Below are 16,270 nucleotides of genomic sequence, written 5' to 3' on the forward strand. Positions count from 1 at the left end.
AGAAAAGATTTCAAAGATTCTTTAAAACCACTAGGAAATTCTCTCTTCAGAATGGAAAAAAAATTCTACAAGTATGAAAATTATTCTGCTGTCAAATACTTAGCTTATTTACTGTTAAAATGTTAATATTGTACCTTCCTAGACTGAGACTAACTTTTAAATTTCAGACATTTAGAGTTCAACTCACAGCTTATTAAAGTGTGGAATGTGATTCTCTAATATTCTTACAACTATGCCCCAGAACTCCAGAGCATACATACTATATGGGCCAATTAATTTTCAAGTTTCATAAAGTATGTCAGTGCTATAAACAATTAGTAGTGAGAAAAAAAAGATACCCTTTTTGATGGTAGAATGACATGGAGCACTTAACAAACATTCATTGAGGGTCTGTTGGGCTCCGGCGGTAGGGATGGGGTGGGGAAGGGGACAGGGTAAGGATGAATGGAGATGCAAGTGGGGGAAGGGGAATCAGGACATTCACAAAGAACAGTACCTGCTTTCAAAAGGTGCCCACAATCCCATGAAGGGGAAAGAAAAGGAAAAGGAAAAGAAAATGCTATTGGTATGCTGACAGTTGTATCATGACAAAACAGGTAGGTAGCCTCCAGTTTTCAAATGGTTGAGCCACTTTTTTAATAAAGCCTGGAATCCAGGATTTTCCAGCACAGGCCCAACTAAGGAGCTGAGGAGATCAGTAGCTGTTTTTTTTTTTTTTTTTTTCCTCTTTGTCCCCCTTAGGGCCTATAATAGTTCTACTTCCTGATCAAAAAGTAGATCAACTCCAAGTGTAAAAACAGTTTCATTCGCTGCAGCTTAAAATGTTTTCTTAACTCAAGAGTTCAGTGATGGAGTTCTGTCCCAGTTCCCTTATTCAGAATTCATGAGGCCTTGAGTGCATCCCCTCACCACTCCACCTTCGGGAGAAACTGCTGGAAAGCTCTTTGTGTGCTAAAAAGGTAGAAGCAAAGTCCAGCTAATCGTACTATGATACTTCAACAAGATGATGAAACTGGGTTTAGAGTAAGACCATTCACCAAAATCGCACACTATACCAGGGATAAGAAAGACCCAGAGGAATTCAAATTTTCACTTCCTAATTAAGCTATCCCTCTTGAACTGAGCTCTGATCCACCATGATATTTTGTCCTGGGAGTAACTGTCCAGCTTCACTTTCTGCCACACCTCCCACCCTGGGCCACATCAGCTGTCACTAAGACACCCAACTCCAGTCTCTCTGTGACTGCGCCAAGGTCCTTAGGTCTCAGTACCCAAACCTGTGAGAAGTGGACCATAAAAAAGGCTGAGCATTGAAGAATTGATCCTTTTAAAATGTGATGCTGGAGAAGACATTTGAGAGTCCCCTGGACAGCAAGGAGATCAAACCAGTCAATCCTAAAGGAATTAAACCCTGAATTTTCAGTGGATGGACTGATGCTGAAGCTCCAATACTCTGGCCACCTGAGTGAGGAAGAGCTGACTCACTGGAAAAGACCCTAATGCTAGGATAGATTGAGGGCAGGAGGAGAAGGGGATGACGGACGATGAGATGGTTGGATGGCATTACCAACTCAATGGACATGAGTTTGAGAAAACTGGGAGATGGTGAAGGACAGGGAAGCCTGGCCTGCTGCTTCACGCCATGGGGTCGAAAAGAATGGGACTAAACAACAGCAACAGCCCTAAACCTGGCACTGTTTTACCTCCTTGGAATGACAACTTATTGTATTATAACAATTGCCCCCTAACAGTGTGGGCACCCATTGAAGACAGAGCTCATGTGTTATTAATCTTTGTACCTTTGTCAGTGTACCTGGCAAAGATACATGGCTTAATGAATGAATGGGTGCATGTATACAAATCATAATTTCTGCCCATAAAGAACAGGATTGTGACATACTCCAACTACATGTTTCTGTGTGTTTCCCAAAAACACTGTTACTGTCTATATAGTTTTATAACAGCTTTACTGAGATGTAACTCACAGGTAACCTCAGGTTTTCAGAAGTTTACTGGGTATCACTTGTTATGAGAAAACTACATTAGTTACCATTTTCGATCACCAAAAGAAATACAAAGAGGGTTTTTGCTTTTATGTAAAAGGCAAAAAGCAAAAACAGCACTCAGCACTCGATTTGCAGCAAGCCTATACAGAGGCTGTGTCAGGCTCCACCTCCCCCCACCACCCCGCCCCCAACTATACTGGGCATCTCAGTATCAGTCTGCCATAGATTTGAACTAAGTCTGCGAGCATCTGTGCTTTATCTTGATATGTGTTCATTAGCAAGATGTGCCCCAAGGTAATTCTTTTGTGCTTGCTGCCCTTTTGGCTTATGAAAGGTTTCATAGAAACACTCTACTTCAGGTAGGGGGGAAGCTTGCACAAGTTCACTCGAAGTGTATTAATACAATGCAGTGGTTTTTAGTGGATTCAGAACTGCGCGTCCATCACCACTAACAAATTGAGGGAACAGTCTCATCACCTTTAAGAAACCCCAACCCATTAGCAGTCACTCCCCACCCCCCTCGCCCCCCTAGCGACCATTAATCTACCTTCAATCTCTACGGATTCCTAATTTCTTGTTACGCTGTGTACACAGCGTCAATTATTAGAACGCATCTCTGTGCCTAAGACCTAAGTGCTGAAGCAGCTTTGATTCAGTGTAGAAGTACAAAATCAATTTCTTTGCTTTGTGACCTTGGGTAAGTTGTTGAACTGGATTAAGTTTCCTCCTAAAAATGAAGAAGTGTGGACTGTGTAAGAGGTTTTAAAAAAAAAAAGCAAAACCCCTCTGGCTATAATTCCAATAGGCTTCCTAATAAATGTCTTCCTGTAATTAACATTTCACACCAGAACTGCTGCAGCCGCTGCCTTCCCCGCGAAGGGCCCTAGAGAAAACGTTTTCTCTTTTTCTGCCCTTTGTGGGTGTCTACTCCTGGGCGGGCCAAGGAGAAACTGCAGGGCACAGGAGCGGAGACTCTCGAGCGCTCCGCGCCCGCAGGAAGCCTCGCCCAGCTCGGGACCGCACCCTCCGCGGCGCCCCCGGGAGAGAGCCGGCAGCAGCGCGCGCCACGGGCGCGGGGAGGGGCGCGGCCGTGGGGAGGGGGCGGAGCCAGTGGCCCGGCAGCCAATCCGGGCGGCCGCGCGTCCCGAGGGCCGCGGCTTGCCGGGCGCGCAGGGGGCGGGGCTCCGCTTGACAGTGGCGGTCGCCGGGCAGCGAAGCCCGGGCGCAGCGAGCGCGGCGCGGCGCTGGGAGCACGGGCGGCGGCGGCGGCGGCGGCGCAGGGCCCCCGCCAGCTCAGGGTCTCGGCGCAGCGGAACAGCCTCCCGCGGCGGCAGCGGCGGCGGCGTCCGGGCGATGCGGCGGGTCTCCTCAGGCGCCGGTGTCCCGACCTCTTCCTGAAGGTACCGCGCGGGGCTCGCCCCCTCGCCCTGGGGCGGCGCAGCGCCGACCCCGCGGCTTTGTGAAGCCCAGGCTGGGCGCGGGGTGGGTGGGGCCGGGCGGGGCGGCGCTGTCTGGGCCGCTTTCCCTGCGAGGAAGAGGGTGGCGGCGGAGGGAAGCGGGCTGAGGGAGGAGGGCTGTCTCCCGGGCGCGGCTGGCGGCCCTGCAGCCCTCCATCCTCCTGCCATCCCCTACCCTCCCCACCCCATGTGGCTCGAAAGAGGTTTCGTTCCAGGAGAAAGTTTGGTGCTGAGACGCGCGGAGCCGGACTCGGGGGTCCCTGAGGCGCGCCCCGGTAGAGGGGAGGCAGGTCGTCCTTGTCGGGGACGCCCGTGACCTGAATATGGGCAAGCGGGAACCCAGGCCACTTTCTACCGTCTCCCACACCCACTCTCCCCCCAGCTGCATTCTCGACGCAGGCTCTTCCCCGAGGGAATTCCTCGATGGGGATTTCCCGCCCCCCCCCCCCCCATCGGAGCAGGGGACGGGCACCCAGAGCCCCCCCACCCCCGCTGTGGCTTCTGCCAAAGGTAGTAGTTAAGAATCCCGCACCTCGTAATTAAAGGTCCCTGAACAGTGTGTCGGAGCTGCCGATGATTCCTTCTGTGTCACATTTTGAATATTTTCTTCATGCTACTGGGCTTGCAGTTGGTCTCCAGCGTACTGGGGTGTGGAGCACAGGAAGGGGAGTAGAAGCTGTGGCCCTTCTCTCAGGGTGCAGGTTGGGGGAAGAAAAGAATACAGAACGCACTGATGCACTTGAAGATGGGAGAAAGTTTCAGCCTTCAAAAAAAAGATGGGTTTCCGTGTGGATTATTTGCTTTGAGGAAACTTCCTCAAATGCAGAGAAATAGAGTTAGTATTAAGTTTTACACAAGGTTGTAGGAACACAGTCTGTCATCACTGTAGCTGGGAGTAGAGATGGTCATGTGTTTATCATAGGGACTTGAAATGAGGAGATGTCGACAAGTGTGTGTTGAGTTCTGTTTCGTTCACATCAGCCTGATACCTTTCTGATCATACGTGTGGGTTCTCACAGGTACTTTATTTCTTACCAAGAATATTCATACCATAAGACAACTTCATAATACCTTTGGTACCCTGCAGACCGCCTTAGCCAAGGACATGAACCTCTTGTTCTGGTCCACACTGTTTCTCCCTTCACCAGGTCACATCACTTCCATAAGAAAGTTTACATGTGAAAGAGCAGGAAACCTGCTTCGTCCATGGTGACACGATATATACAGCATATACACGGTGCATACAGGTGTCCTAGATATTTTGTATGTAACTTTGATTCTCACAGTCACCCTGATGTGTTCTTAACTTCCCCTATTTTAGGATTTAAAGAGTTGTGCAGTCTTCCCAAGATTGGAATTTGAACCTGGATGTCTTTGACTTCCTGCCTGGTGCCCGTTTCCACTAATCTATGCTATCTCTTGGCCTCTCTGGAGAGAGAGTTGCCCATGTGATGATACAATAGGAAATCCCAGCATGGCGATGTACGCTGCGACTCCTGACCTCCTGGGTCAGAGCCCTTTATGGAGTGTCTTCTCCTTCTGGGAGCCCACCCCTGTGTGCCCAGCTGGTATGACATCAGGGTTGATGTCAGGGACTGACATCATGGGCTCCACACTCTACCCCCACTCCCCTCCGCCCAGGATGTAAGTCAGATAGCAATCGCCAAACATACCTTCCCCTTCCTAATACCTTGGTTCCAGAAGACGGGTGACCCAGTGTTTTCCCTTTCTGCTGCTTAAGGAGCAGTTTCTCCCCTCTCAGCCATTCAGGTCTATTTTAAGTCTGCACAGATAAGTACACCCCACCAGCTGGCAGCCACGCTCCCCTGTGGTGTTCACAGGGACACACTCACCCTCCTGTACCAACTGTCAGAGAATTCCTGACACAGAGCTGCCTACTTACAGTGGAAGACTGAAACAAGGTCTCTGGGGAAGATGGTGTTCGTCCAGGGAACCCCTGGATTCTCCTCTACTGACCAGAAAGGAGACTCACCTGAGTACCCTAGGGCAGGAAGCAGGCCTTCTCAATAGTACCAAATGCTGCATGTGTGGTGGTCTGTTGTCAACACTGTAAAAGATAATGTATTTGTCATATAGAGATGCTTTTACCAGTAGTCTTCATGATGGGTGGAGGTGATCCCCTATTTCTGATTTATTACTCACTTTTACACTGAGGCAGTTGTCACCTGGCTGAAGGGTCTGGAAACCTGGTATCACAGTTGTGATAGTGAGTTTGAAGCTGTGTCTTAAAAAAAAAAAAAAAGTGTCTTTTATTATAACCTACAGGTACTCTTTTATCACTTCTCTTCCCTAGGCGGGTTGTGTGTGTGTCTATTCTCTCCCTTGCTATAGTCTTCAGCTCTTCTCTGGTTCCAAAATGGTTTGCAGTACTAAGGCTAAAAAGAGATAAATTCATTTTTGAGCTGTGACCATATGCTGCCTGGAAGCCTATCCTCGTAGTTGGCATTTTACTCATGTTACTCTAGTGTTCAGCATCTCAAAGTCCCGTGTGTGTGCCTTGGGATTTAACATGGGCTCTCCCGTCTAATCATTTCACTCCGTCCCCCGCAGCGTGGTGAGGTTTCAGTCTAGAAGACAGCCCTGGCACCTCTAAACTGTGGAAAACTGGAGCAGCACTAATTAAAGTTGAGAAAGTGGAACTTGAGGTGTGCTCGCTGTTACTCTGGCACCAGAATGGGATATGTACCAAAACCATTTGAGGGGAGAAAGAGTGATGCCACCTTCTTTAAATGACTGGGGATCTGCAAAACCGTACCAGGTAATTGACATGGTATAGTCAACCTGAAGTTGGGAGCATGCAGATACCTCTCTAACCTAAAAGTGTCCACAGTCAACAAACTTCCACTCTGCATTCTATTCAGGTATTAAAACCTATTATTAACTGGCAACCCATCTTTATTTCTGTATTTCATCAAATCGGGAATGTCATCAGAATGTAAGACATAGCATGATTTTTCTTATACAGGGAGGAAAAGAAAATACTGCCAATTATATTATGACTTGCCACTATAACAGTGGTCTTCCAGGACACTGCATGAAACTGGCATGCTAGCATCTCACAGCTTTCAATGTTCATCTCTTCCATCAGTTGTGGTACTTTTTACTGCTGGTACCTCAGTAGCATTGCTTATGGTGTGATAGGCAATCAGTTTGTATATGTCTCAGTTACGAACTGTAACACAGATTCCTTTTCTGTGTTTTCCTTCAGTCTAGTTAAGCATTTGGATTTTGCTTTGAAAGGTAATGTGGAAACGCTAAACAAAGACAAATGTTTCCTTTAGTAACAGAACATTTAGACCCCACTACTCTGTTTATTTGCCTTGGTGCACACACAGTAACATCTTTTAAGTGCCAGATCATAGTGTAATTTTTTTGAAAGCCATTTAGATGGCAATTTAACAGAAGACGTGCAATGCCAATGATGCCCCTTAGTGGAAGCAATGACAAAATGAATAGCGGTGACCAAGTTGATGCAAATACAGGGAAATGATGATTGTGCTGTGACTACTGCCAAGTTGTCAGTCATTTTAAGATACTGTCCTTATTAAGACCCATCCTGATTTCAGAGATATTAAAGTGTGGGGGAAAAAATGAACCTTATCAATGAAATATGTTAATCTGTGCCCACTTAGTTTGGGGAACTTGACCTGCTTACCATCTTGCATGTTTTCATTCATTCACAGAGTCATTCATTTTGTTAAACTCCAAGCTTCAAAGGCTGATGATGAGGGCTGGCAGAGAGTGGCCCTAGTGTGAGCGCCAGTAAGAAGGTGGTTAGGAGTGTGGCCTCAGGATCGGTTGGTTTGCATATGAAAGGCTTGTGGGAAGGCCAGTCTTTTTATCTTTAGGAATTGGCTCAGCCTGGGAAGGACACTTCCTCCAGGGTCCTCAAGGCACCCCCCCACCCAGATGTCAAAACATCAGGATACAAAAAATAAAAGGCTTGGTTAATTACCCGGAGATTTTTTTTAAATAGTCAGCTAATGGATTTGGCTCAGGTGCAGCCAAGTGTGAGGAGGTGCCTAGCTCAGGATGTGACACATGGTCTCATCCAGTCAACATTCATTAAATCCAAGTTGTGGTGCCAGATGGTCCAACCGTGCTCACAGTCAGCCTGTGCTGGATACTGTATCAGGTGCGCACTGTTCATCTTGAGAGAGAGCAAAAAATGAGAGGCTGTACACTGCCCAGAGGACCCCTGGATGAAAGATGAACCACCCAGGGCAAAGGCAAAACACAAGTCTCTAAAAACATAAATGAACCCTTAAGCAGATACTTCTTCAGCTTTAAGATCTGAAAATCTGTAAGGTAATTATATATTGGGGGCTTATTCACTGTGGATTTGGAAGATCAGTAAGAGTCAGGAAACATGAAAAAGTTAGTATTAGTGGCTCAGTCATGTCTGACTCTTTGTGACCCCATGGACTGGGGGTCAGGTTCCTCTGTCCATGGGATTCTCCAGGCAAGAATACTGGAGTGGGTAGCCTTTCCCTTCTCCAGAGGATCTTCCCAACCCAGGGATTGAACCCGGGTCTCCGGCATTGCAGGCGAATTCTTTACCATCTGAGCCACCACGTTGTTTCTCAGAGTGAAATTGGAGTTGGGAAGTGAATTTAGTGTTGGTGAGTGGTGTGCTCAGGAGTCGATCGCTAAAGGTGAGTTACTTAAAATAGCGTGAGGCATCCTTTTCTTCTCAGCTGCTGGCAATATCGATCAGATGAGCAGATGATTTTCATACACAGAAAAGAATGTCACTGGAGAGAGTTATTTGAAGGCAGTTAATAGGATGTGTGGTGGCGACAAGTCTAGGCGTAGAATGTTTCACCTATACCTGGCTGACAAGTGTCTGCTTTGAGGACACTGATGGAGAAGGCAATGAGTGGGGTGGACCTGGGTTTAGATTCAAGGCATTGCTCTTAATAATGAAAGCAGGGGTGTTTGAGGATGGGCGTGTCTGGACTCACAGTGAAGTAAATGAGTCCTTCCTCTGGGCAGCCTCATGACTTTTCTTTATGTGGCTGGTTAATGGTTATAACGTCTTCAGAATCCTATGAATTTTTCTTAGAATCTTGACCATGCATGTTAAGAAATAATCATGAAAACGTAAGCAGGAGGTCAGTCTCTTCATGTAAGAAGGGTAACTCCTTTGCAGTGAAAGCTGTGCAGTAGCCCTCCGCGTGCAATTCCTCCTAGTCTGTGACTTTGCACGCATCATTCTTGTGTTCGTGTAGGAGTTTATCTGTGTTGATGGAAGTTGCAGAAGTGTGTTCACTGGAACACACAGCTGCTCTGCCTTTGTGTTTCCACACTGACGTCATAACTCTTTAGTTAAAGTAGTGATGGTAGCTGAAACTGGCCAGCGAAAGCATTTCTGCCTGGCTTATGTTGCTGACCTGGATTTGACGTTGGTCAGGATGATCTTTGGGTTTATCCACTCCAGTGATGCATTACCTCTCAACCTCACATACATTTCAGAATCCAGGCTTTTAAGGCCTTTTAACCTGATTCCCTACATGAATTAGGTCCACATGAAAATGGAATATTCGGTCAAATGAGATAATATGCAGAAACATGTGAATCAGCCAAGAAATGTAACGGACAATTACATCAAGCTGAATATTGCTTTCAGGTGTTACTCATCTTCAGCAATCCTTGGGGTCCTTGGCTTTCTGGAGCTCTTTCTTTGTGTTGATTCTTAGGTGAGACCCCCTATGGAAGGCTGGGGGGAGAAGGGACAGCCTTCCTGGAGCTATTCTTGATAATTATGTTCTAACTTAAACCTTTGTGAATCTGAATTGGTCTCTTCTGGGAGTGGGGTAAGAGGCATCTCCCTGCTGATCTCTTCAGCCCTGGAGCCTAGAAAAGTGCCTGAAAAATGGTAGGGGCTTAATGATTATTTGCGGAGTTAAAAAATATCCTTTGACTGGTTGACACAGGAATTCCCATCCTTCTTTGGTCCAAAGATTCTTATTACTTATGAATAGAAATCCTCACAAAATACCTTATGATTTCATATCTGAATCACTTAGTATAAAGAATCAAGGATATCAAACCTGAAATTTTAAAGAATGGAAGTCATGAAGATAAACTCTCCTTAACAAATTAAAAAAATCTATTGCGAGTGAGCATTATTAAAATTCTATAGTATTGGATTGTAAACTAGGAAGACTAAAAATAATGGTATAGAAATTACAGATTTTGACTCAGATTATTTAGTGAGCTTAACACATACAAATAAGAAACACAGCTTTTGAAAAAAGACTCAGTTACCTAAGGAAGCTTGTTAGAATGATAGACTAATATCTTGAAGAGAAAACAGTAAGAAAGAGAATAGTTTACATTTTGGTCTTAAGCAAATACTGCATGAATTTCTGATAAGTGTTAAATGTTGGAGAGAAAAAAAGACATACCATAATGATGGATACATGTCATTATACATGTGTCTAAACCCACAGAATGGACAGCACAGTGAGTGAACCATAATGTTAACCATTAACCATAAGGGACTTTGGGTGATTATGATGTGTCAGTGTGGGTTTATCAGCTCTAACAAATGTCCCCACTCTGGTGGTGATGTTGACAATGAAGGAGGCTGTGTATGTGTGGGGACAGAGAATATATGGGAAATCTCTGTACCTTCCCCTCAATTTTGCTGTGAACCTAAAACTGCTCTGAAGGAATTAAGTCTTATTAATAAAAAAGGAAAAGAGAGGAAGAGAGGGAGGAACGGACAGACAGAAAACAGTAATTTTTCTATCCCAAGTCTGAAGGCAATGAAGACTTTTCTGAATATTCATGTCACCTTATAAGACAAATACATTGGAATATAGAAACCTGATAATTATTTAAATAATGAACTGTAATAAAACCATCCTAAAAGGCAGCATGATAGAACATGGCTAATGGAAGCATATCTAAATTATGTGGGGGGGGGGGGGCTAATACGAATATGGGATGTGTGGCCTGGTCACACATCCCAGGGGTTGAGGGAGGGAAGCAGATGTTTTGGTCCTTGATCTACAAATGTTAGATCAATTCATGATAGGCCCAGAGTGTAAAACATACACATTAATCACTACCACTTAAAGGTGTATTTTGTGTTTTGACAAAGATCAAAGATCAGAAGTAATTGGGAAGTTGGAATTCTATATCCACTGACTGCTTGTTCATTTGTTGCATTACTGGGGGAAAAACAACAACAACAACAACCCTGCTATAAAGCACAGGAAGCTCAGCTCAGTGCTCTGTGATGACCTAGATGGGTGGGAGGGAGGTCCAAGAAGGAGGGAATATATGTGTACCTATAGCTGATTCATTTGGTTGAATCATACAACAATGCAAAATAATTGCACTCCAATTAAAAAACAAACAAACACACCTGAAAACCAAAAAACAACAGAAAGCATCCTTGAAACACCACTCGATAGTAAGGGCTTTATTCAGAAACCACTTGAGACAGAATTATTCTTGTTTTTCCAGACAATAGAAACAGATTTCACAGGAGGCTACAGTTTGGACACTTGGAGGTATTAGTAGCACATTGGACAGTGTCTCTGCCTTCGTTGTATGCCTTAAAAGCGCACTTATCTGAAACAGTAGTTCAGGGTTTGAAATCTACTCTGCTCTCAATTCTCATCACATGTTCACTCCAGCATTGTTTTTCTTATCTCTGTGGGATGTGGAGGTAGAAGCTCTGTCTCTGTGAGTATTGCATGTGGCTGGAGAGTGACCTTCCAGCCCATTGAAAGGATCAGAACAGAGGTTGGGAGGTCCCTTGAGCAGTGGCTATGTTATATCAGGTGTGTCTGGGGGATGGAAGGAGCTTCAACTCAGTCTGACGGGGGCTTGCCATCCCCTTGTCATGGAGTGGGAAGTGCATCATTGCCCAGTTAGGGGGCTGTGTGGCTGGTACCCAGCTAAAGGCTCTCTGTCGTCTCCTTATGCCATTTAATCCTCATACAGACCCTGGGCAGTCAACCCTGTTACTGTCTCTGTTTTGCAGATGAGGAAACTGAACAACAAAGAGGTTAACTATTTTGCTTTGGGTGACCTTGATAGCAAGTGAAGAGGCTGAGAGAAGAACCTGGAGCATCTGACCGGGATGCAGCACCGACTATGCTCCCATGGGGTGTTCTTAACACCCTTCAGACTTAGCTTCCTTGTCTGTAAATTGGGGCCATTCATTTCTATACTCAGCCAGTTGGTGGTGAGTTTGCAAGAGAATATGAATAAAGTATCAAGCACCCTATGGCCCAGTGCACAGTGGTTGCCTGTTGTTATTGCTGTCTTTTTCCCTGGTGGTCCAGTGGCCAGAACTCCACACTCCAGTGCAGGGTCCCAGGTTCAATGTGTGGTCAGGGAACTAGATCCCATGTACTGCAACTAGTTCACATGCCGCAGCTCAAAGATTCCGGTGCTGCAGTGAAGATTGAGGATTCCATGTGCTGTAGCCAAATAAAAATTGTAAATAATCTTAATAAAGTTAAAAAAAAAAATTTAGCCCATTGCCATAGCAGCCACTCTATCCTAGCTGTTCACTGTTACAGGTCTACAGGAGCTTCTTTACTGATGTCTGTTAAGTCCAGTCTAGAACCCTCTCTTCTCCACCTGGATGGATATTTTCTTCCTTCTATAGAGTGACTGGATGTGAGGGAAGCAGACGTGGAAGAGGAAGCGCTTTAAAAGGAAGGGAGGCAGAGCAGCCTTAATCATTGTGGGAACCTCCACCCCCTCAGCAAAACAGTAGGATTAAATCCACCCAAAGTAACACAGGAGGCATGTTTTCATTCAACACTCCGCTGCCAAGAACTTCATCTTCATCTGTTATCCTTCGAGTCCTATATCTGTTGTCTTCTCAAGAAGAAGAAAACTATAGGCAACCTCTAGTGTACTCTTGAAGCAGTAACTATATAGAAAGAGTACATTTAATTACAAGGTCCCAAGTAGTTAGTGACCATCAACATTCTTGTAAATATATTTAGCCAGTGAAACCCACAATGTGTTCCTCTAGACCTTAAAGAGATTCTGGTACATCCACTTTGAAGTATTTAGAAATCAATTAAGAAATACCTTTTTTTCCTCACAAGTCCAATGTCCTGTTTATAGAACACCTCATTTATACATTTGTAATACATTTTAACTTATTTAAAATGTGTTGCAGCTTCCCAAGTGGTGCTAGTGGTAAAGAATCTGGCTGCCAGTCCAGGAGATACAAGAGACTCAGGTTCAATCCCTGGGTCAGGAAGATCCCCTGGAGTAGGAAATGGCACCTAGGTATCCTTACCTAGAAATTTCCATGGGCAGAAGAGCCTGATGGGCTGCAGTCCATAGCGCCACAGAATCAGACATGACTGAGAGGCTGAGCACAAAATACGTTAGATATGTTTTTAATGTTCGTATGTTTTATTATGCAAGTAATATGTTCAGTGGGCTTCCTTGGTGGCTTAGGTGGTAAAGAATCTACCTGCAATGCCGGAGACTCTGGTTTGATCCCTAGGTTAGGATGATCCCCTGGAGAAGGGAATGGTTTACCCACTCCAGTATTCTTGCCTGGAGTATGCCCTGGATAATGTTGAAAATTTTAAAGATTTAGTTAAGCCAATAGAAAAATATAAAAACCATCCATAATTCCACTTCCTAAATATCATCACTGTTTGCATTTTTGCGTATTTTCTCCCAGATTTCTTTTTTTCATGTATAGATGTATACAAGATTGAATCATTTAGTATACTATTTTATAAGCTGCTTTTTTCACATAGCACAGTTTATCCCAAATCTCTCACCATGACAGTAAACCATTAGGTAGATTTATTAGACAAATGTCAACAGACCTTGGCCCTTGTGTTTCAGGACGCTAGAAAGACCTCCACTTAGCCCCGAGGCTGAAGATGTTATCCAACTCTATACAAAACATGCTGTCTGCCTGGTGGAGCTTTCAAGTCCCCAGGCTGGGTCTCATTTGCACAGTGTGAGGTCTACACATGCACTCCAGCTCTGCTCAGTACCCTTGTCATCCTGAGGTTCCTGCTGTTGATCTCCTGAAGGTTCTCGGTGTCACCCTGGCGTTTCTGACGCGGAACTGCAAATGAGCTTTTTCTGCCTCCCATCCTCTGACGGGTGAAGGTCAGGAGATACACAGCCCTGCCAACTGGCTTCTTAAAACCAGGACCATCTGCCGATAAAAACCTGCCATTCAGAATGCTGACTCCCTCCCCACTTCTACAGCTGGCTCTCAATTACTGCTTCCCCTGGGAGCCAAGATCCCCAAGATCATTAAAACCCACAGTGGAAAACCAAACTTCACGAGAGTTTTAAATCTCCTCCTTGTCCATCTTTCAACTAGAGCTGCCTACAAATGCACTGATTTGAGTTTCTTCTCCTTTTATCCCCCTGATTCATGGCCTAATGAGCAATAAGGTAGCCAAAATGTGGTTATCAGACAGATGAGCAAGCAGCCTGTCTTTATGATCCTACAGTTTGAGTGTATGTCTCTGAAACCTCTCCTGCCTTCACCGTGAAGGGTACTAAGCAAGGTGTTTTATAAGTTGCTTTTTGCTATCTAGGTTTTCCAAAAACCCATCGGAGCTCTTCACATTAAGTTCTAAGTAATTGATATTCTTTTCTTTTTTAAACACTATTTCCTCTGTTTCAGTCTGCCATCTAATTTCCACCCTCCTGCAAAAAAAAAAAAAGAACAACAACAACTTATACAAAGTTGTTGTATAACACACAAGTCTATGTGTATTTCTGTGTATGTATATTCATACAAATAACTTTTTAAAAAATGAATCATCTGTACCATCTTTCTAGGTTCCACATACATGCGCTCATATACAGTGTTTGTTTTTCTGACTTACTTCACTGTATATGACAGACTCCACGTCTCCACAAATGACCCAGTTTCATTCCTTTTTTATGGCTAATATTCCATTGTATGTTATATATATCTACCACGTCTTTATCTGTTCATCTGTCAATGGACACTTAAGTTGCTTCCATGTTTTGGGGCTATTGTAAATTGTGCTGCAGTGAACACTGGGATGCATGTATCTTTTTGAATTATGGTTTTCTCAGGGTATATGACCAGAAAGAATAGAGATGCAGAGATAGGGAACAGACATGTGGACGGGGGTGGGGGGCGGAGAGGGGAGGATGAGTGGGGAGATTGGGATTGACGTGCGTGCATTGCCGCGTGTCAAACAGATCGCAGTGGGGACCTGCCTTTGTAGCACGGGGAGCTCAGCTCGGTGCTCTGTGGTGACCTAGAGGGGTGGGCTGGGGGAGGGCTTGGGAGGGAGGTCCAGGAGAGAGGGGATGTGGGTATACACACAGCTGATTCACTTCGTTGTACTGCAGAAACTACTCAGCATTGTAAAGAAATTATACCCAGTTAAAAAAAAGAGTCACCATTCTCTAGCCATGCATGTTTTTGTTCTTATACCTTCTCCACTGAGGAGTGCTGAGCCTTGACTTTGCCGGGCATTCAGCACGCCTGTGTGCATGCACATCCATCCTTCTCTCCTCGGCCAGCGTGGGGCAGCTGCCTGTCCCGTCTGCTCCTCTCTCCCCCAGCTTCAAGCCTGCCTTTAGTCCTGACATCGCCCTTCTCCCCCCTCTTTCCTGCTGGTCAGTGCTCTGACATTCTCATCCTCTCAGGGAAGACATGGGATACATCCGGAAGAAGAAACTTTAGGACCACGGTATTCTCTGCAACCATCACAGTCATTAACGTTTCCTGAAACAGCACTCCACGTTTAAAAGATTTTGGGGTTTTGGTTTCTGTTTTTCCTTAAAGGAAGCCTTTCTGTGGACTGGCTTTCATGGCAGTCTTGTGGCTGGAAAGGGCTACTGTCCTCCGGTTACGTCATAGATGCCGAGAAGGGCCATTGCGACTAAGGCATGGCCAGCACTTAGTTCTGAGCATTCTAACTGTCTTGCTGTATAAGTGGCTTATTCCTCAGCAACAGTAGTGATTCAGGCCCCATGGGACCACTCCAGCCTATTTGAATAAGCTATCAATAACATTAAAATCCTTCCCAGACATCGACATTTGCCAGCACTTACAGGCCAGTGCAAATGGGACGAGTGGCTTTTGGACGTTTTCAGTTTCTCCCCAGTGTTTGTTAAACAGTCAAGGTATTTATCAGAAATGGCCATGGGACACGAACACATTCTAGTATGTGCTTTTAATTGTATTTTTGCTGAAACTGTCAGACTCAATTTCTTGTTGGATCATGTCCTTAGCCCCAGAAAGGAATCCTGGAAGTGCTGAAAAGAATTCTATGTGAATTAGCCCTATTTAGAAGAAGACCAGTCAGAGCTGGCATAGCGGCCTAAGCTTTCAGCCAGGGCTGAGTGTGAGGACTGCCAATTAGGAGGCAGCAAGGGGGGCCCAGATCTGTGCCCCCTCCTCTCCTCTCCCACTCAACAGAGCACTCCAGGCCCACTGACCCAGCCAGGCGCCAAATCCTCTGGACCCCAGACTAGAATCTGAGCAACACAATCCAAAGCTAGCAAAGAGACTGGGGAGGTGGCCGTGGCATGACTGATTTCATTTGCGTCCTAGATGAGTTTTAAGACGACGACAACTTCTCTCTCGAAAATGTGTTTTTCACACAAATCCCTTCTTTTTTCTTTTTTTGGAAAGAGTCCACTGCTTCTATCAAGTTCTTCGATCTTAGAGGAATCCATGGCTACAAAGTGCTTAAGATCCATGGTTCTAGCTTTTCTTTCCAGTTTAAAATAGCCTCCCCTTTGCTGACTCCTAAGTTTTATTCAAGTCCTGAA

At 45.2% G+C, this 16,270-nt stretch overlaps 1 protein-coding gene across 1 annotated transcript; it reads left to right on the forward strand.

Annotated features, from left to right (window-relative positions):
• The first annotated feature begins 2,288 nt into the window (after positions 1 to 2,288).
• On the forward strand, positions 2,289 to 11,734 carry LOC110125950 (collagen alpha-1(I) chain-like). Its single transcript, XM_070471129.1, has 3 exons — positions 2,289 to 2,300; positions 2,951 to 3,406; positions 11,487 to 11,734. Exons 1-3 carry the CDS (start codon positions 2,289 to 2,291, stop codon positions 11,547 to 11,549), a joined length of 531 nt encoding a protein of 176 aa, XP_070327230.1. The 3' UTR covers positions 11,550 to 11,734.
• The last annotated feature ends 4,536 nt before the right edge of the window (positions 11,735 to 16,270 follow it).

Source organism: Odocoileus virginianus, chromosome 8 (assembly GCF_023699985.2).
Source record: "Odocoileus virginianus isolate 20LAN1187 ecotype Illinois chromosome 8, Ovbor_1.2, whole genome shotgun sequence".
In the NCBI taxonomy this organism is placed as follows: Eukaryota; Metazoa; Chordata; class Mammalia; order Artiodactyla; family Cervidae; genus Odocoileus; species Odocoileus virginianus.

What these genes read in the sequence shown, in the direction of transcription:
- LOC110125950 (XM_070471129.1), top strand. An exon ending in GTCCCGACCTCTTCCTGAAG is followed by an intron (nt 3,407 to 11,486) that starts GTACCGCGCGGG and finishes TCTGTTTTGCAG; the next exon opens with ATGAGGAAACTGAACAACAA.